This window comes from Symphalangus syndactylus, chromosome 10, assembly GCF_028878055.3.
Source record: "Symphalangus syndactylus isolate Jambi chromosome 10, NHGRI_mSymSyn1-v2.1_pri, whole genome shotgun sequence".
NCBI lineage: Eukaryota > Metazoa > Chordata > Mammalia > Primates > Hylobatidae > Symphalangus > Symphalangus syndactylus.
In genome coordinates this window covers 39,200,585-39,224,195 of record NC_072432.2, presented here as the reverse complement: position 1 = coordinate 39,224,195, position 23,611 = coordinate 39,200,585, and the positions used below count along the sequence as shown (strand labels likewise).

The window sequence follows — 23,611 nt, the reverse complement described above, 5'->3', positions numbered from 1 at the left end:
AGGAAAACCCTTCATAATATATGAAGACCCAAAGGAAAGCTGAAAATCTTGCAGAAGCGCCTTACTTGAGTGGAAGTAGCTTTAAAGACCCCTATGTTAAGCTACCTTGGGAAGTTACAAGTATAGAGAGTAGAGGAAGTAGCTTAAAAGACATTAATGAAGGCTTTCCTAGATGGTATTTGTTTTTGTTTTGTGTATTATTTTATTTTTTGGAGACAGGGTCTCACTGTCACCCAGGCTTGGGTGCAGTGGCGCCGTCATGGCTTACTGCAGTCTTGACTTCCCTGGCTCAGGTGATCCTCCCACCTCAGAAGTAGATGAGAGTACAGGCTCATTGCTACCATGCCCAGCTCATTTTTTGTATATTTTGTAGAGATGGGGTTTTGCCATGTTGCCCAGGCTGGTCTCAAACTCCTGGACTCAAGCATCTGCCCACCTTGGCCTCCCAAAGTCTTTGGATTACAGGCATGAGCCACTGTGCCTGGCCTAGATGGTATTTTAATATTGATGAAATTAGACTCTTTGTTAATAAGATATCTTAAAGGAACTACCTATCAAATGAGGAAGCATGAGCCCAAGTGTTAGAGGCTGCAGATAATTGACTGATTGTGATGCTAGCTGTGAATGATAGCCAAAATTTAACTGTGACACTATTTTTATTAGAATTGCTACTGCTTTAGTTAGGGTATCTGTTCATAAAGTTCCATAGGTTTTGAGGCCAACCCGGTTTTCAAATATAAACCCTGTTATTTTTATTATATGCAGAATGTGTGAGGTTTTTCAGGAATGTATGTGTTGTGCTAGAACCAAAATATCTATATTGTGATGTTACAGGTTGATTGAAATATGTGGTTTAAAAATACTCAGTGTAGGCCGGGCGCGGTGGCTCACGCTTGTAATCCCAGCACTTTGGAAGGCCGAGGCGGGTGGATCACGAGGTCAGGAGATCGAGACCACGGTGAAACCCCGTCTCTACTAAAAATACAAAAAATTAGCCGGGTGTGGTGGCGGGCGCCTGTAGTCCCAGCTACTTGGAGAGGCTGAGGCAGGAGAATGGCAGGAACCCGGGAGGCGGAGCTTGCAGTGAGCCGAGATCGCGCCACTGCACTCCAGCCTGGGCGACAGAGCAAGACTCCGTCTCAAAAAAAAAAACAAAAAAAAAATACTCAGTGTACTCTCTAGATACATTATAATGGTATAATAGTATATAGTATAATAGTATAATAGTAATCTGAATTCTTAAACATGGGGACAAAGAGAAGAATGAATATTCACAAATGAGAGAAAAGCAAATGAGTTTTAAAAAAACAGGTGTAGAGCAGTGTAAATTTTTCTGTTATTCCCTAGCAGGAGTAAGGAACTTGTAAAAGATAAGTGAAAATGGTATTTTGTAGCAATGTAGCAAAGTCTTCCATTTAATGTTACTAACTCTGGTAATTTATCTTGCATGATTGTGTCCCATATACATTTTTCTTTTGCCACAAGTGATACAATTACTATAAGAGTATAAAAATCCACTATCTGGCATATGTTACATGGCCATATTCCTGCTCTCCACAGTGAGTTCAGTTACATTACACTCAGGGAGCTTCTGTTGGGCAATAACTATCCATTGGTGTCTAATTTGAGAATGCAGAAGTTATCTTTTTCATTAAGTTGCTAGATATTGTCATGTTGGAAAAACACTTGAATTTTGAAATGAAAATAAGTATGGTCTTTATATTTGCACATTCTCTTGCAGTGGACATCACTCTTTATCGCAATGGTTATCATGGGGACCTGAATGAGACATTTTTTGTTGGAGAAGTGGATGATGGAGCACGAAAACTTGTTCAAACCACATATGAGTGCCTGATGCAAGCCATCGATGCAGGTCAACCTCAGTGTTGAGCACCTATTGGCAGTCCTGTGCTTTGATGGGCCAGGAATGACTGGGCGCTGCAGTTCTCTGCATTCCTTGTACCTTCCAGGTTGCCCCTGTTCTACCTGAGTTGGCTTTGGTTGTTAGCAGTAATGGATAAAGGATGATCTGGGAATCTCTTGGTGGTGATAGACCAGATGATTAGTTAGCATCCTTTGTTTCTTCTGTGATTTATCTTCCTTTTCTTTGCCTGATAAATGAAGAGGACTATGCAGATGGTTTTTTAGTGCAACTTTTATTCTGTTTTTAAAATTCTTTCCACTACATAAATATTATGTCCTCCTTATAAAAAATTAAAACTGAAGATTATGAGTGAAAAACATGTGATCCTCCTTTACACTTGCCTCCCCCCTTATCTCTCTCTTCTCTCTAGAGATATCCCCTGTTACCATTTAGGTTTTTTCTCTCTCCTGTGCATTAGTGCACACCCATATTTGTATGTGTTAAATTAGGTTAAATGGAATCATAATATTTTTAATGTGTTACTGGGCTGTTTTTTCGACTATCATAGGGATCTTTTCAAGTTAGCATATGTACTTACAGACATAGATTTACCTCATTCTTTTAATGGCTATGTATTATATTCTATAGTATTACAATTTGTGTAACTATTCTGTTGGATTTTGGTGATTTCCAGATTTCTTACTATTGTAGTAATGGGTAGGGGTGTATTTCTGGAGGATTTTTCTCAGGCTGTCTGTCTTTGTACATATGAACAACTTATGGAGCCTTTTTTGTTTAATCAGTATCTTATGGGGTAAGAGAAGGAAAGGGGCTGGGCATGGTGGCTCACTCCTGTAATCCCAGCACCTTGGGAGGCTGAGGTTGGCAGATCACGTGAGGTCAAGAGTTCAAGACCAGCCCGGCCAACATGGTGAAACCCTCTCTCTAATAAAAATACAAAAATTAGTCAGGTGTGGTGGCGGGCGCCTGTAATCCCAGCTGCTCGGGAGGCTGAGGCAGGAGAGTTGCTGGAACCTGGGAAGTGGATTGTGCCACTGCATTCCAGCTTGGGCGACAGAGCGAGACTCCATTTCAAAAAAAGAAGAAAAAAAAAAGGAAAGGAAAGCTGTTAACAGCATCTTGTTGGAGTTGTTAACAAACTGTTAATAAATGAGCAAACAGCCTTCTAGTTAAATCCTTACTGTATCAACTTTATTACTAGTGTACTACCTGCAACCCTCCCCAGTCTCTCCAAATCTTGATGTCATGAACAGAATAATGAACAGGACAGAGTTCTTAGACAAACATACAGTTATCTCTAATAACATTGATCCAGTATTTTTATTGTTTTTAGTGCATTCTTTAATGTGTATGGGAGATGAAATTTTTACTGAAGTTGGAGGAATGGAAATGAAGGAATATGATATTTTTGTGTATCAGGTGAAATTTTGAAAACTTATTACTCATTGTTGATTATTTTAAAACATTAATACAGGAGGTGGAATTGAAGAAATTTAATGTTTAGTTTGTCATTTGTGAAAGCTTAAGTTTGAAATAATTTTTAGAGTTTCTGCCAGATAATATAGTCAATGTTTCTGTTCTTTTTGCTTCTCTGTGAATCAACTGAAGAAACAAAACAAAACAAAACAAAAAAAAAAAAAAAAGAGAAAACCAGATAGTTAGAATGCTGTTTAATATGATGTATGACTGGAACTTGCCAATAGTTTTCATAACAGTAGCCAGGAACGAATGAAAGTGGCTTGATCTTTTTTGGAAAGTGCTATGAATTCCTTTGTATATGTCATTTTTGCCCCTCATTTTGCACCCCCCTTACTCCCCCAGGTAGAGGGTTTGAAAAGCTGTTGAAATTAGGCTTCTTAAGTAGGGTTTCTTAGTCTATGTACTTAGTGGCTTTTGGGCCTGATAATTTTTTGTTGTAGAGGCCTGTTCTGTACATGTAAGATGCTCCACAAAGCATTCCTGGTCTCTACCCAGTAAATGCCAGTTATACCACCACCCTGTGTTTGACAACCAGAAATATGAATATCTCTAGATACTACCCATGGGGCCACAGCTGAAGCAGTTTGAAAATTAGGGAAGACTTCCTCTGTCACTCTTTCTATGCAACATGGATTATAATTTTGTTCCCCCTCCCACCCCAGGCTGATAGGAAGGCCTGGAAAGGAATGAAAGTCAAAAAGTGGGCAAAGGACATGAACAGACACTTCTCAAAAGAAGACATTTACGCAGCCAAAAAACACATGAAGAAATGCTCATCATCACTGGCCATCAGAGAAATGCAAATCAAAACCACAGTGAGATACCATCTCACACCAGTTAGAATGGCCATCATTAAAAAAGCAGGAAACAACAGGTGCTGGAGAGGATGTGGAGAAATAGGAACACTTTTACACTGCTGGTGGGAGTGTAAACTAGTTCAACCATTGTGGAAGTCAGTGTGGCGATTCCTCAGGGATCTAGAACTAGAAATACCATTTGACCCAGCCATCCCATTACTGGGTATATACCCAAAGGACTATAAATCACGCTGCTATAAAGACACATGCACACGTATGTTTATTGCAGCACTATTCACAATAGCAAAGAGTTGGAACCAACCCAAATGTCCAACAACGATAGACTGGATTAAGAAAATGTGGCACATATACACCATGGAATACTATGCAGCCATAAAAAATGATGAGTTCATGTCCTTCGTAGGGACATGGATGAAACTGGAAAACATCATTCTCAGTAAACTATCGCAAGGACAAAAAACCAAACACTGCATGTTCTCACTCATAGGTGGGAATTGAACAATGAGAACTCATGGACACAGGAAGGGGAACATCTCACTCCGGGGACTGTTGTGGGGTTGGAGGAGAGGGGAGGGACAGCATTAGGAGATATACCTAATGCTAAATGACGAGTTAATGGGTGCAGGAAATCAACATGGCACATGGATACATATGTAACGAACCTGCACATTGTGCACATGTACCCTAAAACCTAAAGTATAATAATAATTAAAAAAAAAAAGGAAAATCATTATGAAAGTCAGCATGATTTTTCAAAACCAGAAACCTCCTTCCTTCTCCCCCCAAAATCAAGCTGGAAGATACAGTTAAGAGCAAGTAAAAATGTTAATTAAAGCGATTCCTTGAGTTATTTACCCTGAAATGGATGAATGGATGGGAAAGATACATTGTATCTGAACCTCAGTCTGGGAATCAGATAGGCTGAGTAGGAGAGTATAGAGAGTTAAGGATCCCCAGAGCCATCTTGAGGTTCTCTAGGAGTCTGACAGTGCCCATCTCCTGGATCTTAGTGTGAGGGAGAATCTTATAGTGATGAGAACCACTTTTTTTGTTTTGTTTTTTATTGAAACACCAGTAAAAGTCATAAAAACTAAACAGAGCAGAAAGTGTATATAGTGAGAAGTATCTTTCCTATACTGTACCTCTAGAGGCTTGTCTGTAGAGGCAGTCATAGAAAGTTTGAGAACTGTTTTTATGGGGATAAAGAAGCCCGGGGAAGTCAGTCTTTCAGAAGTTATCCAGGCTGAAACTCAGGACCAATTCATTACTTTTTGGACGTTCTTTTACTCCTAGTGCACTTTCTTATCTCTTCTGCTCACATTAATAGAATGGAACACTTGGCCTTAGGGAAGGATGCGTAAAGAAGTGTATTTCCTCTCTATTGTTCTCTATTGTTAAAGAAAGCAAAAGGTACCTACTTCCAACCCTTTAGTGCTGCTATGAATCTAACGTTTTTGGCATGAAAGGAGAAACTACAGATGCCCTTGGTTTGAATTAGAACTTTACCAATTACTGGCTGTTTGGCCTCTCTGTGTCTCATCTGTAAGTTGAGGCATGGATGCATAAAAGTGTTTCAAAAGCTTCCTAGCACAAAGATAGTAATTACTTTTTTTTTTCTTTTTCTATTTTGAGACAAGGTCTGTCTCTTTTGCCCAGGCCAGAGTACAGTGGCAAGAACACTGCAGCCTTGACCTCCCGGGTTCTAGTGATCCTCCTAGCACAGCCTCCCAAATGTAGCTGGGACTATAGGCACGCACCACTATGCGGGACTAATTTTCGTATTTTTTGCAGAGACAGGGGTTTGCCATGTTGCCCAGGCTGGTCTTGAACTCCTGAGCTCAGGCGATCTTCCTGCCTTGACCTCTCAAAATGCTGGGATTGCAGGCATGAGCCACTGCACCTGGTTGATAGTAATTGCTTAGTACGTGTTAGTTATTAGTTTATCGTGAATTTTCTTTTTTCCTTTCAGTGAAGCCTGGTGTTCGGTACAGAGAATTGGGAAACATTATCCAGAAGCATGCCCAAGCAAATGGATTTTCAGTTGTTCGAAGCTATTGTGGGCATGGAATCCACAAGCTTTTTCATACAGCTCCCAATGTACCCCACTATGCCAGTAAGTACTATCCAGAGATTTGGTATAAGCTCACCATTTATTCAACAAATACTTATTTATACATTTAACAGTACCTACTATTTTGTATTCACTAGAGTAATCTCTTAGCTATAATAGATAGATTCCCAAAATGTGTATTTGCTGAAACACAGTGCAGGTTCGTATCTTACTCACATGATAGTCCAAGGCAGGTGTGTTTGGTCACTGTGGGGGCAGGGCAGTTACTATGTGACACAGGCTGTGTCATCTTCGACCCATGGCTTTCAAAGTCACTTTGGGAGTTGCCCTCCTGGTCAGTAGATAGTGGAGATGTTGGGGGTTGAAGCTTGGAGGGGTATACTTGGGAGTTTTTAACAGTCAGCTGGAATTGGCATAAATCAAATTTATTTTCCATTGGCAGAAATTCAGTCACATGGCTGCATCTAAATGCAAGGGAGATGGGAAAACGTAATCTAATTGTGTGTTATGGAAGAAAAGTAACCTTATTTTGGCAAACAACAGTCTGCCACAGGCCTAGCTATTACTGTTCTGATTCCTTAGGTGAAGTCAGTTCATCTTGCTTGGTTTGAGTGCTTAATGTGTGTCAGATCCTGTAATATTTATTCATATAAATAGGGGAATAAACAAAGTACTTTTCCTTAGGTTGAGTGCCGTATGAGACAATAACAAAGAAAGTGTAAGACAGATCATAGATAATGTCTTACAGAAACATTTTCTGTAGAGAGAGAAGAACATATACAGGAATGAATCTGTTCTTTAGTGTCACAAATGAAAGCTATCCACAGTTGACCTAGGAAGGAACTTAGCACATATATATTGAGCCACTGCTAGATAAACACTTTCATCTCCTTGTGCTTAATTTTTTTCATCTGTACAATAGTAGGGAATGGTACTTACTATAGAATTGTTATGAGGATTAAGTGAGATGATACATGGAAAGCACTTAGAACTCTGCATGAAAACAGTACACGAAAGCATTTAATGTTAAGGTTTACAATGACAGTAATATGCATTATCTCATTTGATCATCGCAACTCTATGGATAACTTCTTAGCCCAATTTTTTTAAAGCAACTCTGTGCTTACAGAGGTAATTGGCTTGCTCAAGGTCACACAGACTAGTAATTAAATGCCAGACTAGCATTGATACCTGGGTTCTGTCTTGCTTTCTGGAGTCAGTCTTTTCTCCCATACTTCATGCTGACAAGTAAGGATTGAAGAAATTTGGTGCTGGGTGTGGTGGGTGGGAGAACTAAAGAGTGGTTGAGGTTTTGGTTGGGTGGAGAGGAGAAAAAGCTTTCCAGTTGGTGGGTGAACATGGGTGCTTCAAATAGAGATGAACAGAGAAAATAGAAGGTTGGCTGAGTTATATGTTAAGGACTAACAGCAGGCAGTCCAGGTGTGCCAAATGCCAGACTGAAGAAATTTGACTTGTATGTCGGCATCTTCAGAAATATTTTTGAGCAGAAGAATGGCATAATGAAGCTGATATTTTGAGAAGGCTAATTTGGCAGTGGTGACTAAGATGGATTACAGGTGGGAGTTCTGAAGATAGTTGGCCTGATGGGCAGTTGTTGCTATAGTTCAGGTGTGAGGTGGTAAAATCCTAGACATGGATAGTTGTGAAGAGAAAGTGAAATGAGTGAGCAACCTTTCTAAAGGAGAAGCTGGAGCAGTCATTCAGAGCAGGGGTCCCCAACCCCTGGGCCGCAGACAGGTACCAATCCATGGCCTGTTAGGAGCTGGGCTGCACAGCATGAGGGGAGCGGCAAGCAAGCGAGCTTTACCACCTGAGCTCCGCCTCCTGTCAGATCAGCAGTGGCATTAGATTCTCATAGGAGTTTGAACCCTGTTGTGAACTGTGCATGTGAGGGATCTAGGTTGTGCACTCTGTATGAGAATCTAATGCCTGATGATCTGAGGTGGAACAGTTTCATCCTGAAACCATCCCCCCAAGGCTCGTACCCTCAAAATCCTCCTGGTCTGTGGAGAAATTCTATTCTACAAAATCGGTCCCTAGTGCAAAATAGGTTGGGGACTGCTGGTTTAGAGCACAGCATCTAATGTGTGTCAATAAATGGTTATTAGCAGACCACCTAATTCTTTTTATTTAAAATGTGAATCATGCTTGAAATAAAAGCTAGCAACAGAAAATAGGTAACTGACTTCATTCCTTCCTGTTATACCCTGTAATCATCTGAATATGCATTCCCTTTCACAGAATGGAAGTAGCTATTCTAGTTACAGTGGGGTGTGTGTATGTAAGAGTATGTGCAGGGGAGGGAATGAAAACAGTTCCCTTACTTGCAGAAGCAATAAAATTTGAGTTTAGATATGGATTTGAGTGAGAGGGAAAGAGAGAGACTGAAGACAATAATATTTATGGGAGAAGGGGATTTTGGTCAGTGGTTATAGTGTCAGCAAAATATGTTGCCACTGTTATACAGAAGATGTCATGTGAGTTTCCTATTAAAGCATTTGATTAGACTTAAGAAACAATTATGAAAAGAGGAACAAGGACCCAGGTGTACTTTATTTTATATAGTTTTTTTGAGACAGGATCTGGCTGTGTCACCTAGGCTAAAGTGTAGTGGTGCAGTCACGGCTCACTGGAGCCTTGACTTCCGAGAGCTCAAGCAGTCCTCCTCCCTCAGCCTCCTGAGTAGCTGTTACTTCAGGTGTGGGCCACCATCCCTGGCTAATTTTTATATTTTTGTAGAGACAGGGTTTCTCCTTGTTGCCCAGGCTGATATCAAACTCCTGGGCTCAAGCAGTCTGCTCACCTCAGGCTCCCAAGGAGCTGGGGTTACAGGCGTGAGCTACCACACCCAGCCTTATATATTATGTTTATGAAGAGTCACATTTATATAAAACAAAATATGCTATGATCACTGCAGGGAAGTATTAAACTATTGAGGGATTTTTTTTTTTGTATAGCAGAGATATCTTTTGAAATGTAAATCTCTGCTTTAATTTGTAACTCTATATTCCTAGCCCATATGAGGGAAGAACCAGGAAACTGTTGTATAACATTCCTCCACTCCTTCTATGTAGGAGAAATCCTTGTTAGGTGAGAGTTTATTTGCTTCTATGTTTGAATCAATGGGTGGGAAGTAATGATGATAATACTCTACATTTAAACTGTACAGGCATACCTCAGAGATAACTGTTTGGTTCCAGACCCTTGCAATATAGTACATGTCGCAATAAAGCAAGTCATACGGATTTTTTGGTTTCCCAGTGCAGTGCACAAAAAGTTATGTTTATACAGTAGTCTCCTGTGTGTGTAGTCTAACAATGCACAAACCTTTATTTAAAAATACTCTATTGCTAAAAAATGCTAACAGTCATCTGAGTCTTCAGTGAGTTGTAATCCTCTTGCTGGTGAAAGTTCTTCTCTTGATGTTGATGGCTACTGACTGATCAGGGTGGTGGTTGCTGAAGGCTGGGGTTTGTATTACATTCTCACATTGTTAGAAATTCCTGGTCGAATTCCTGTTAGAACCTGGGTAATTTATAAAGAAAAGAGGCTTAATTGGCTCACGGTTCTGTAGGCTATACAAGCATGGCAGCATCAGCTTCTGGAGAGGCCTCAGGGAACTTACAATCATGCGGAAGGCAAAAAGGGAGTGAGTGTCTCACATGGTGGGAGCAGGAGCAAGAGAGAGAGTGCATGGGAGGAGAAACAACCAGATCTCATGACAGCTCATTCACTGTGCAGTACCAAGGGAGGTGGTGCTAAACCATTCATGGGAACTCTGCCCCCATGATCCAGTCACTTTCCACAAGGCCTCTCCTCCAACACTGGGAATTACATTTCAACATAAGATTTGGGTGGGGACACAGATCCAAACCATATCAGGGTTGTCGTGGCAATTTCTTGAAATAAGACAACAAAGTTTGTCACATTGACTGACTCTTCCTTTCACGAAGGATTTTTCTGTAGCTTGTGATGCTCTTTGATAGCATTTTATCCACAGAACTTCTTTCTTCTTCTTTTTTTATTTATTATACTTTAGGTTTTAGGGTACATGTGCACAATGTGCAGGTTTGTTACATATGTATCCATGTGCCATGTTGATTTCCTGCACCCATTAACTCGTCATTTAGCATTAGGTATATCTCCTAATGCTGTCCCTCCCCACTCCTCCAACCCCACAACAGTCCCGGGAGTGAGATGTTCCCCTTCCTGTGTCCATGAGTTCTCATTGTTCAATTCCCACCTATGAGTGAGAACATGCGGTGTTTGGTTTTTTGTCCTTGCGATAGTTTACTGAGAATGATGTTTTCCAGTTTCATCCATGTCCCTACGAAGGACATGAACTCATCATTTTTTATGGCTGCATAGTATTCCATGGTGTATATGTGCCAGATTTTCTTTTTTTTTCTTTTTTTTTTTTCTTTTTTATTATTATACTTTAGGGTTTTAGGGTACATGTGCACAATGTGCAGGTTTGTTACATATGTATCCATGTGCCATGTTGATTTCCTGCACCCATTAACTCGTCATTTAGCATTAGGTGTATCTCCTAATGCTGTGCCTCCCCCCTCCCCCCACCCCACAACAGTCCCCGGAGTGTGATGTTCCCCTTCCTGTGTCCATGAGTTCTCATTGTTCAATTCCCACCTATGAGTGAGAACATGCGGTATTTGGTTTTTTGTCCTTGCGACAGTTTACTGAGAATGATGTTTTCCAGTTTCATCCATGTCCCTACAAAGGACACGAACTCATTGTTTTTTATGGCTGCATAGTATTCCATGGTGTATATGTGCCACATTTTCTTAATCCAGTCTATCATTGTTGGACATTTGGGTTGGTTCCAACTCTTTGCTATTGTGAATAGTGCCGCAATAAACATACGTGTGCATGTGTCTTTATAGCAGCATGATTTATAGTCCTTTGGGTATATACCCAGTAATGGGATGGCTGGGTCAAATGGTATTTCTAGTTCGAGGTCCCTGAGGAATCGCCACACTGACTTCCACAATGGTTGAACTAGTTTACAGTCCCACCAACAGTGTAAAAGTGTTCCTATTTCTCCACATCCTCTCCAGCACCTGTTGTTTCCTGATTTTTTAATGATGGCCATTCTAACTGGTGTGAGATGGTATCTCACTGTGGTTTTGATTTGCATTTCTCTGATGGCCAGTGATGATGAGCATTTCTTCATGTGTTTTTTGGCTGCATAAATGTCTTCTTTTAGAAGTGTCTGTTCATGTCCTTTGCCCACTTTTTGATGGGGTTGTTTGTTTTTTTCTTGTCAATTTGTTTGAGTTCATTGTAGATTCTGGATATTAGCCCTTTGTCAGATGAGTAGGTTGCAAAAATTTTCTCCCATTCTGTAGGTTGCCTGTTCACTCTGATGGTAGTTTGTTTTGCTGTGCAGAAGCTCTTTAGTTTAATTAGATCCCATTTGTCAATTTTGCCTTTTGTTGCCATTGCTTTTGGTGTTTTAGACGTGAAGTCCTTGCCCACGCCTATGTCCTGAATGGTATTGCCTAGGTTTTCTTGTAGGATTTTAATGGTTTTAGGTCTAACATTGAAGTCTTTAATCCATCTTGAATTAATTTTTGTATAAGGTGTAAGGAAGGGATCCAGTTTCAGCTTTCTACATATGGCTAGCCAGTTTTCCCAGCACCATTTATTAAATAGGGAATCCTTTCCCCATTTCTTGTTTTTGTCAGGTTTGTCAAAGATCAGATAGTTGTAGCTATGCGGCATCATTTCTGAGGGCTCTGTTCTGTTCCATTGATCTATGTCTCTGTTGTGGTACCAGTACCATGCTGTTTTGGTTACTGTAGCCTTGTAGTATAGTTTGAAGTCAGGTAGCGTGATGCCTCCAGCTTTGTTCCTTTGGCTTAGGATTGACTTGGCGATGCAGGCTCTTTTTTGGTTCCATATGAACTTTGAAGTAGTTTTTTCCAATTCTGTGAAGAAAGTCATTGGTAGCTTGATGGGGATGGCATTGAATCTATAAATTACCTTGGGCAGTATGGCCATTTTCACGATATTGATTCTTCCAACCCATGAGCATGGAATGTTCTTCCATTTGTTTGTATCCTCTTTTATTTCATTGAGCAGTGGTTTGTAGTTCTCCTTGAAGAGGTCCTTCACATCCCTTGTAAGTTGGATTCCTAGGTATTTTATTCTCTTTGAAGCAATTGGGAATGGGAGTTCACTCAGGATTTGGCTCTCTGTTTGTCTGTTATTGGTGTACAAGAATGCTTGTGATTTTTGTACATTGATTTTGTATCCTGAGACTTTGCTGAAGTTACTAATCAGCTTAAGGAGATTTTGGGCTGAGACAATGGGGTTTTCTAGATATACAATCATGTCATCTGCAGACAGGGACAATTTGACTTCCTCTTTTCCTAATTGAATACCCTTTATTTCCTTCTCCTGCCTGATTGCTCTGGCCAGAACTTCCAGCACTATATTGAATAGGAAATAGAGACACAAAAAACCCTTCAAAAAATTAGTGAATCTAGGAGCTGGTTTTTTGAAAAGATCAACAAAATTGATAGACCGCTAGCAAGACTAATAAAGAAGAAAAGAGAAGAATCAAATAGATGCAATAAAAAATGAAAAAGGGGATATCACCACTGATCCAACAGAAATACAATCTACCATCAGAGAATACTACAAACACTTCTATGCAAATAAACTAGGAAATCTAGAAGAAATGGATAAATTCCTCGACAAATACACCCTCCCAAGACTAAATCAGGAAGAAGTTGAATCTCTGAATAGACCAATAACAGGTTCTGAAATTATGGCAATAATCAATAGCTTACCAACCAAAAAGAGTCCAGGACCTGATGGATTCACAGCCGAATTCTACCAGAGGTACAAGGAGGAACTGGTACCATTCCTTCTGAAACTATTCCAATCAATAGAAAAAGAGGGAATCCTCCCTAACACATTTTATGAAGCCAGCATCGTCTTGATACCAAAGCCTGGCAGAGACATAACCAAAAAAGAGAATTTCAGACCAATATCCTTGATGAACACTGATGCAAAAATCCTCAATAAAATACTGGCAAACCGAATCCAGCAGCACATCAAAAAGCTTATCCACCATAATCAAGTGGGCTTCATCCCTGGGATGCAAGGCTGGTTCAACATACGCAAATCAATAAATGTAATCGAGCATATAAACAGAACCAAAGACAAAAACCACATGATTATCTCAATAGATGCAGAAAAGGCCTTTGACAAAATTCAACAACCCTTCATGCTAAAAACTCTCAATAAATTAGGTATTGATGGGATGTATCTCAAAATAATAAGAGCTATCTATGACAAACCCACAGCCAATATCATACTGAATGGGCAAAAACTGGAAGCATTCCCTCTGAAAACTGGCACAAGACAGGGATGCCCTCTCTCACTGCTCCTATTCAACATAGAACTTCTTTCAAAATTGGAGTCAGTTCTCTCAAACCCTGCTCCTGTTTTATCAACTAAGTTTATGTAATATTCCAAATCTTTTATTGTCATCTCAGCATCTTCACTATGGATAGATTCCATCTCAAGAAACTACTTCCTTTGTTTATCCATAAGAAGCAGCTACTCAAGTGTTCAAGTTTCATCATGAGATTGCAGCAATCCACTCACATCCTCAGGCTCCATTACTAATTCTAGTTCTCTTGCTCTTTCCACCACATCTGCAGTTACTTGCTCCACTAAGTTTCAAACCCCTCATAGTCATCCAAAAGGGCTGAAATCACTTTCTGCCCAACTCATGTTAATACTGATATTTGACTTCCTGTCATGCATCACACAATTTCCTCCCATGAATCAATTTTTTAGTTTTGTTTTTGCTTGTTTTGAGACAGGGTCTCACTGTGGTTGCCCAGGCTGGAGTGCAGTGGCACGATCTCAGCTCACTGCAGTCTCTACCTCCTGGGCTCAGGTGATTCCTCCACCTCAGCCTCCTGAGTAACTGGGATTACAGGCACGTACCACCATGCCCGGCTATTTTTTTTGTAGTTTTAGTAGAAATGGGCTTTTACTGTGTTGCCCAGGCTGGTCTTGAACTTCTGGAGTCATACATTCCCCCTGCCTCGGCCTCCCAGAGTGCTGGGATTACAGGTGTGTGCCACCGCGCCCAGCCTACAAATGTTTTTAATGACATCCAGAATGGTGAATCCTTTCAAGAAGATTTTTCAGTTTACTTTTGTCCAGATTCATCAGAGAAATCACTATCTGCGGCAGCCTTAGAAAATGTATTTCTTAAATAATAAGACTTGAAAGTCAAAATTCCTTCTTGATCCATGAGGTACAGAATAGATGCCATGTTAGCAGGCATGAAACCAACATTCATCTCCTTGTACATCTCGTTAGAGCTCTTGGGCGACCAGGTGCATTGTCAGTGAGCAGTAATATTTTGAAAGGAATCTTCTTCTCTGAGCAGTAGGTTTCAGCATTAATATTAATTATATTAACTATATATTATATATTAATTATATATTAATATTATTAAAATATTCAGTAAACCATGCTATAAATTGAGGTGCTGTCATCCAGGCTTTGTTGTTCTGTTTCTAGAGCACAGGCAGAGTAGATTTCGCTTCATTCTTAAGGAATCTTAAGGAATGGTAGATGAGCATTGGCTTCAACTTAAAGTCACAAGCTGCAGGATCCCCTAACAAAGTCAGCCTGTTATTTGAAGCCAGTTATTGACTTCTCCTCTCTAGTTAGAAAGTCCTAGGTGGCATTTTCTTCCATTAAAAGGCTGTTTTGGTCGGCATTTTTGTTAGTATAGCCACCTTCATCAATTATCTTAGCTATATCGTCTGGCAATGTTGCTGCAGTTTCTACATCAGCACTTGCCGCTTCATGGTGCACTTTCATGTAATGGAGATGGATTCTTTAAACCTCATGAACCAACCTCTGCTAGCTTTCAACTTTTCTTCTGCAGCTTTGTCACCTCTCTCAGCCTTCATAGAATTGAAGAGAGTTAGTGCCTTGCTCTGGATTGGGCTTTGGCTTAAGGGAATGTTGTCGGTTGTGTGATCTTCTATCCAGACCATTCAAACTTCCTCCATAACAGCAGTAAGACTGTTTTACTTTCTTTGCATTTGTGGGTTCAGTGAAGTAGCACTTTCAGTTTCCTTCAAGGACTTTCCCTCTGCATTTACAACGTGGCTAACTCTTTGGCACAAGAGGCCTAGCTCTTGGCCTATCTAGGCTATTGACATGCCTTCCTCATTAAGTTTAATCATTTCTAGCTTTTGATTCAAAGTGAGCAACATGTGACTCTTCCTTTCAGTTAAACACTTAGAGGCCATTGTAGGGCTATTAAGTGGCCTAATTTCAGTATTGTGTTTCAGGGAATAGGGAGGCCTGAGGAGGGGGAGAGAGAAGTGGGGCAGGCTGATGGAGCCTTCAGAACACACACAAACATTTGTTTGCTGTCTTTACATGGGCACAGTTTGTGGTGCTCCAAAACAATTAAAATTTTAACATCAAAGATCATTGATCACAGATCACTATAACTGATATAATAATAATGAACATGTTTGAAAGATTGTGAAAATTACCAAATTGTGACATAGAGACATGAAGTGAACATGTACTATTGGAAAAATGACATTGTTAGACTTGCTCAGTGCAGGGTTGCCACAAATCTTCAATTTATTTAAAAAAAAAAAAAAAAAGCAGCACCTGGTCAGATGTGGTGGCTCATACGTGTAATTCCAGCACCTTGGGAGGCTGAAGCAGGCGGATCACTTGAGGTCAGGAGTTCTAGACCGGCCTGGCCAAAATGTTGAAACCACGCTTCTACTAAAAATACAAAAATTAGCCGGCCATGGTGCGTGCACCTGTAGTCCCTAGCTACTCAGGAGCCTGAGGTGGGAGGATCACTTGAACCTGGAAGGTGGAGGTTGCAGTGAGCCGAGATCGTGCCACTGCACTCCAGCCTGGACAACAGAGCAAGAGTCCGTCTCAAAAAAAAAGAGAGAGAAAGAAGGAAGGAAGCAGTATCTGTGAAGCATAATATAGTGAAGTGCAATAAAACAAGGTATGCCTGCATATTACAGTCATTCTGATCTATAGATCAGGTACAAATTTTTTAAAAAGTGCCTAACAGTGTCCGTGATAGTATAGTCACTCAGATAATGTGTATTTGTTGAGTGAGGTATGTTGGGAAACTGAAACTTTAATCAGTGTAAAAATTATTGAGAGATATGTTACATGTTGTTTTAGTCTTTGAAATCCAAAGGGCTTTTGCACTGATAGCCTCAGTTCTGATTAGTCACTTTTCAAGTACTTTCTAGCTATGCGTGGCCAATGCTGCTGTATTGGACAGCAGAGTTCGAGATTCTTTCATCCTTTTTACTTTCTGTGACACCACACTGACATTCTTGACGTTTTCTTTTTGGTTTCTCCAAGGAAATATAGACCAATTCTGTATATGTATTAATCATATCATTTTGAAAGTTTATGAATTTAGAAATTAAAAGTCAAATGTTTGTTTCTTTTTCTTTTCTTCCTTTTTTTTAATGACCTTAGGATTTTGTAACAGTTTAAAAGCTCCAGATTTGAAATCTGCAGTAAGTGTATTTTGGCAATACCTAAGATAGTGGAAAGCAGCACGATAGCTATTCATCAGGAAAGTTATGCAGGAATATAAATGTGTAGGGGAGATTAGACCATTCCTGGAAAGAGGAGAGTTTAGTTGAGTCAGCCTCAAAGGGCGGGCAAATTTGCCATTCAACAGTTGCAGATCAGAACAACCTCACAGAGGAACCCTGAAAAGCTGATGTATTAGCCATCTGGTGGTCAGGTTGAGCATTGCAGTCATTCACTTAGCTGACACCCTTATTAGGTTTTGTTTAACTTGGAATTTAAATTAGTTCTCCATTTTTGTCTAAAAAAGCCTATTCCTAGTTTTAACATTTTTGGCATTTTTGAGGGGTATGGCAGGTCTGGTCACTGTAATTTATTGTTGTATTTCTCATGATGATCTCGAAAAAAACTTATATTAGTGAACTTGGACAAAGAAGCTAAAAAGTGTTTGGAGAGAGAAATGGAGTTTGCTTTTTTGCTTTCAATTAAAAAATAATAGTCTCCTTAGTTTTTTTTTTTTGTTTTGTTTTGTTTTTAGTTGTTTTTTTTTGTTTTTGTTTGTTTGTTTGTTTGTTTTTGAGACGGAGTCTTGCTCTGTCGCCCAGGCTGGAGTGCATGGCACGATCTCGGCTCACTGCAAGCTCCGCCTCCCGAGTTCACGCCATTCTCCTGCCTCAGCCTCCTGAGTAGCTGGGACTGCAGGCGCCCGTGACCACGCCCGGCTAATTTTTTGTATTTTTAGTAGAGACGGGGTTTCACCATGTTAGCCAGGATGGTCTTGATCTCCTGACCTCACGATCCACCCACCTCTGCCTCCCAAAGTGCTGAGATTACAGGTGAGAGCCACCGCTCCTGGCCTTGTTTTTATTTTTGAGAGAGTCTCGCTCAATTGCCCAGGCTGGAGTGCAGTGGCGCAATTGACCTCGGCTCGCTTCACCCTCTGTCTTGGTTCCAGTGATTCCCTGCTTCAGCCTCTTGAGTAGCTGGGATTTCAGGTGCACGCCACCACACCTGGCTAATTTTTGTATTTTTAGTAGAGACAGGGTTTCGCCATGTTGGCCAGGCTGGTCTCAAACTCCTGACCTGCCTCAGGTGATCCACCTGCCTCGACTTCCCCAAAGTGCTGGGATTATAGGCATGAGCCACTGCACCCGGCTTATTTTTTAAAAAGTAGGTTAATGGGCATAGACTTTGTTCTTTGAAGATGAGAAAAAGACAACAGCTAATGAAACGTTATGAAAATCATGTAGTTTCTATGGGCTGTGCCCCTGGGTACAAACACATACTTACCCCCAAGCGGTGGGAAATTTCTGGCATAATCTGAAACATCTGTCATTCTCCTTTAAACTTCTCTACCCGGATAAGTAGTGGAACTCTTGGTTCTGTGATTGCAATTCTAATCATGAGGTAATAGAAATCAAGGCACTTTTATTCTTTATTTGCCACTTTCCTTTTTATAGAAGTGATACTCATATTTGAAATACAGCCTACAAATACCTCTGTTTTCCTAGAGAACACATAAGCATAATGAAATGTGCCTAGGACAGTACGTGTACCATATTAGATGGCTGCCAGTATAATACCTGTTTGTTGAACTTTAAGAAAGGGAATCAGGGTAATTAATTTAACAATCACTGTTGGGAATTTGAGTTGTGTACTCTTTCTAGTTAGCTGTTCAACAGTACACTGTTGGTTTTGCTACCTTTTGAGATTTTTTTTTCTTTAATTTCAGAAAATAAAGCAGTTGGAGTGATGAAGTCGGGCCATGTATTTACAATTGAGCCAATGATTTGTGAAGGTGAGAAAAAAGGATGCCATGATATTTTTCAATTAAATTTATATGTATTTTAGGTTATTCATCATGTCAGTGGTCTTTTCTACCTGCTTGCTTTTTGCTTCCTACTCACTCCCTGTCCCACCTCAAACTTGATTCAGTATCGTGGAGAACTGAAAATTGTGAGGGTTGGCAAGAACGACATGGTTTCTGCGTGGTAGTCTCCTGTCAGGAGATGCTGAAATGCTTGAATTCTGGTCCCTTTTCATAAAGATCATGTCAGAGGGTGCATTGTAATAATGAGGTGCCCAGGTCAAGTCTGTGTGGACGTTCTTGCTTGATGTAGGTGAGGGAAGAGGAGGGAACAGAGCAGAGCATTTGACGAGCCACCCAGTTTGAGGCAGACATAATTATATGATTTAATTCTTCACAATGTATAAGGTAGGTGTTATCCCCATTATAGAAATGAGGAAACTGGTCCTTGAAGAGGGTGAGTAGCTTGCCTGTAACTTAGCTTGTTACCTGGCAGAATTTGTCAGACTCAGCTCATGAGCTGTTCTGACCCTTCATGGTCTGCACTCATGTCATCACGTGGCATCATATAGCTATTGTGGGGAAAGCACACCAAAGACACACTTGGCTCTGGCAGCCTCCCCACTGTTGTCATCTCCTCCAGACAGGCTTGTAGCAGTAATAGGAGACTTGGAGTCACAATTAGGGCTCCTCACTGAGATTTTCAGAGTGATTCTGGTAATGGAGCTTTCTGGTTAGGGGATGCAAAGTGAGGCAGCAGTAAAGCTTGTGTGTCCTGAGCCCTGTTTTAAAGGATACTCCCTCTCTGGATCCTTCCAGTCTTTTTATAACCCAGTCTTGGGAGTGACTTCTATATTCTCTTTCTTAGAAGTGATTCACTGAATCCAGCCCGCACTCAAGGGGAGCAGGAGCTCACACAAGGGCGTGCATGCCAGGAGGCTGGGGATCACTGAAGTCACTTTAGAGGTTGCCTTCTAAAGCTGATTCCTTATTGCGTTTTCTGTAAAATGAAAATTAGAATCCCTATCTTGCCAACACCCAGGGCTGCTAGACTGAGATGATTTATATTATGTTATATACTTAAAAGACTGCACAAATGTGCAGTAAAGTTTTTGTCATCCTCTTATAATAAGGATAAAGTTCTGATCACGTGCAACCAGTTGTAAAGATGGTAAGTATTTAACAGTGAAAAGAAAGATAGTGGGAGGAAATTGTCATTTTGGCTACGTATTTCCATTAACTAGCACCTGGTTGGTGAGCCACGATGTAGTATTTTCAGTAAGCAAATAACTTTCTATACAGCCAGCACAGGTAATTAATCATCAAATTATAGCAGATATACTTTAGTGTAACTCAGCTAGGTTAAATCCCTGGACTAGAAAGTCTCAAATCTGCAGGAGAATTTCCTCAGAATAGCCAAATAAATTTGACTTGACATTACTAAAAATCCTGTTTTTTCAGATCACAATAAAATTATAGTAGTAATGTTTTAAATTTGTGTAAAGGCCATTACATTGAAAAACATCGATGTACTCATCTTTAGTTGCTTGATGAGGCATGAGTTCACTTTTTTAGGCTGCCTCATATTTTCTTTTTAGCCTGGGATTTAATATTGCAAAAGTAGTTTACTTCACTACAGAGTTTATGTTCTGGGATTTGTCTGTCTGAGGCAGTGAGTCCTAGAGGTAATATGTTTCACCTAAAGATTACTCAAAATGAAGAAAGTATTGATTTTTTTAACATCTAATTTTGAAAGGAGAAAGCTCGCAAATACATCTTTTACAGTAGTATCTAGAATTGCCTTTCTCATTCCACCTCTGCTTCACATTCTCTTGAGCCTTTGCTTTCTGCTTTCCCTCATTATGCCCCCTTCACCCCCTTTCCCTCCTTTCCCTGAGTTTTCTTTCATGGCCTCCCAGATTCACTGTCCCTTTGCTTCCCTTCTCTGGTTTCAACTCCTATCCAGACCATTCTGCTTCATATTTTTCTTATCCTCTCCCACCAGTCTTTCTATTGCCCCTCTTTCTGGTTCCAGGGGTATAGTTCACAAAAATTTCACTGTATAATCTTTTCACACCATCTGTTTGTGTGCCTCCATTTTGAAATTATATCAGGAATTGAATGCTGTAATAAAACTGTAAACATTTACATAATTTCCTTCACAATATATGCTGAGTATAGTTTTGTCAGATGCCAGAGTTATACTAGGAAAGCTAAATTCACTAATTCAAGTTTTTTTCTTTCTGATTTTTTAAAATACACATCTCATTTTTAAATGTACAGTTCAGTATTATTAAATACATCCATAACGTTGTGCACCCATCACCACCATCCATCTCCAAAAGTCTTTTCATCCTGTAAAACTGAAACTCAACCCATTAAACATTCCCTTCCTATTCTTCACTACTCCCAGACCTTGGCATCCACTGTTCTGCTTTCTATCTCCATGATTTTGACTACTGTACTCTACCTCATAGAAGTGGAATCATTAAGCATATGCTTTTTTTTTTGAGACGGAGTCTTGCTCTGTCGCCCAGGCTGGAATGCAGTGGCGCGATCTCGGCTCACTGCAAGCTCCGCCTCCCAGGTTCACGCCATACTCCTGCTTCAGCTTCCCGAGTAGCTGGGACCACAGGCGCCCAACACTATGCCCGGCTGATTTTTTGTATTTTTAGTAGAGACGGGGTTTCAGTCTGTTAGCTAGGATGGTCTCAATCTCCTGACCTCGTGATCTACCCGCCTCGGCCTCCCAAAGTGCTGGGATTACAGGCGTGAGCCACCGCGCCTGGCCAAGCATATGCTTTTTTGTGACTGGCTTATTTCACTTAGCATTGTGTCCTCAAGGTTCATCTGTGTTATAGCATATTGCAGAATGTCCTTTTTAAAAAATTTCCTATTTTAAAATTGACAATTATTGTATATATTCATAGGGTACATAGTGATGCTTTGATACATATAATGATACATATAATTAATTAAAGTTGTTACTCAAAGTCATGGTGATTGGTACCAATATGTTGTTAAAATGAAATCCAGCGCCTCTATTTTGGAAATTCCAGCTTGATTTGATATTTGGGATATATAAAAAATGTGGTTGTAGTACATCTGATGAAATTTAAACATCAAACATACTGAAGACCAAAATGAAGTTGGAAAGGCATTAGCTAAAACAATTGGCATGTAAATAAGGATCTTAGTAGTGAATTTTCTCCTTGGCTTTCTTCTTGATAGAGCTCATTTAGAAAACTGAGTGATCGAACTAAGAAATTTTTTGTTTGTTGAAGGCGGATGGCAGGATGAAACCTGGCCAGATGGTTGGACTGCGGTGACAAGAGACGGAAAGCGGTCTGCTCAGTTTGAGCACACCCTCCTGGTCACAGACACTGGCTGTGAAATCCTAACCCGGCGACTTGACAGTGCACGGCCTCACTTCATGTCTCAATTTTAATTTCTCCCAAGATGGCACATCTCAGTGATACCTTCTTACTGTACTATGCATTTTATTGAGAGTACAGAAAGGAAGAGGAACCTTTTTTTTAATCAGTTGTTTTGTTTTGACTATAGATAAGAAAGGACTACAGCATTTGATGTGTGTCCTCAAGAACTTGTCTTGGGTCTGAAAAAGCTGAGAATAAAGGAAACATTGCTCAACTCTTCAGCCCCCTCCCCCTGCACACCTGTTTTCTCATTTGCCCTTTGAGCACTTTTACTTAAACTTGCTTCTAGTTGCTTTTATCACTGCCACAAAACAGCCATCAAGAGCCAGCTGCTTTCCAGGTGAACATTGGAAATGAGAATCTTTGAAACTTTAGCAATATATGTTGCACCAGATTTTTTAAATTATATATATGGAAATATATATGTATACATTTTAAATTCCGTATACATAATTACCAAACACTATGTGACCTGGGGTTTGTGTTGTTTCTGCTCTGACAGGTTTATATGCTCTTACAAATGGATCCATAGTTTGCAGTGACTTAATTCCTGGTTGGGATTTGGCCTCCCCTTTCCCCCATGCTAATTATTTACCCTTGTAATTGTGCATAGGGAAGCACTCACCCAATGAGACTTTCTCCAATGTGGACTCTGTGTGTCAGTGAATGAATGTAGTAAAATTCACTTTGGAAGGTTATTAGGCTTTTAAAAATCTAGTTTATGGCAAAAATAGCCATTTTCCAAGTGGTGGCTGACTGTTGCAGGGAATGAGAATTTCATAATACACTATTTCAGACCTCTGTTTGGTCAGAAATGGAAAAGAAAAAGGCCCCTTTCTTCCCTTTTCTGTTTTACTTCAAGGGCATACCTTGGAGGTGCTCAGAGAAGCGTGAAGGTTGCACTATGGTGGAGGATGGGGAAAGAGTTCTAAAGTGTCTGCAGCTGTGAGCCCAGGAGGTCAAGTGGGCTATTAAAATCTAACGTTGAGTAAACGTGATAGTGATGGGAAAGGAATTTTGTGTACTGTAACCTTGCAGTAGAGATGCAGCTGTCCTTCGTGTGTGGAAACACACCTGTCCTTTACATAGTTGGGAACCTCATTAGAAATGACCTCAGCTGCCCAATATCTACGTTCCTTTCAGCAGTTGTCCAAGTAGGAGTGTATCCAGTGAAGACATATCAGATCACAAAGTCATTGTCACTAGAGTGTACTTGATTACTGGGCATCCTTGTAATATAATTTCATACCACTGACACATTATACTTGTAAGAGAACATCTTTCCCAGAGTGCCTCAGACCTTATTGCTTTAAAAATAATAATGTTTTCATTACTTTTATTATTTGAGTGATTTAGTAAAGTTGACTGAATCTGGTATAGACTTTGGGAGTATGTGTGTGAAGTTTTTATCAAACTGTAATATTTGTGAATGGAATGCCTTGCAATATGAATGTTAATATAATGTGTAAAGGGAGATTAAAAAGTTTGATTATCCTA

The 23,611-nt window shown here is 40.1% G+C and overlaps 1 protein-coding gene across 3 annotated transcripts in view; it reads left to right on the top strand.

Moving 5' to 3' along the window:
- The window catches only part of METAP1 (methionyl aminopeptidase 1), a 71,967-nt gene extending 48,356 nt beyond the window's left edge, over positions 1-23,611 (top strand). For 2 of the 3 annotated variants that reach the window (XM_055296929.2, XM_055296931.2), the window contains exons 8-11: positions 1,742-1,873; positions 6,152-6,295; positions 18,603-18,668; positions 21,962-23,611. In XM_055296929.2, the coding sequence (XP_055152904.1) occupies positions 1,742-1,873; positions 6,152-6,295; positions 18,603-18,668; positions 21,962-22,125 (506 nt within the window). In that variant the 3' untranslated portion in view covers positions 22,126-23,611. The remainder of the gene's footprint in view (positions 1-1,741; positions 1,874-6,151; positions 6,296-18,602; positions 18,669-21,961) is intronic. The other variant, XM_063610218.1, reaches the window with a different exon arrangement.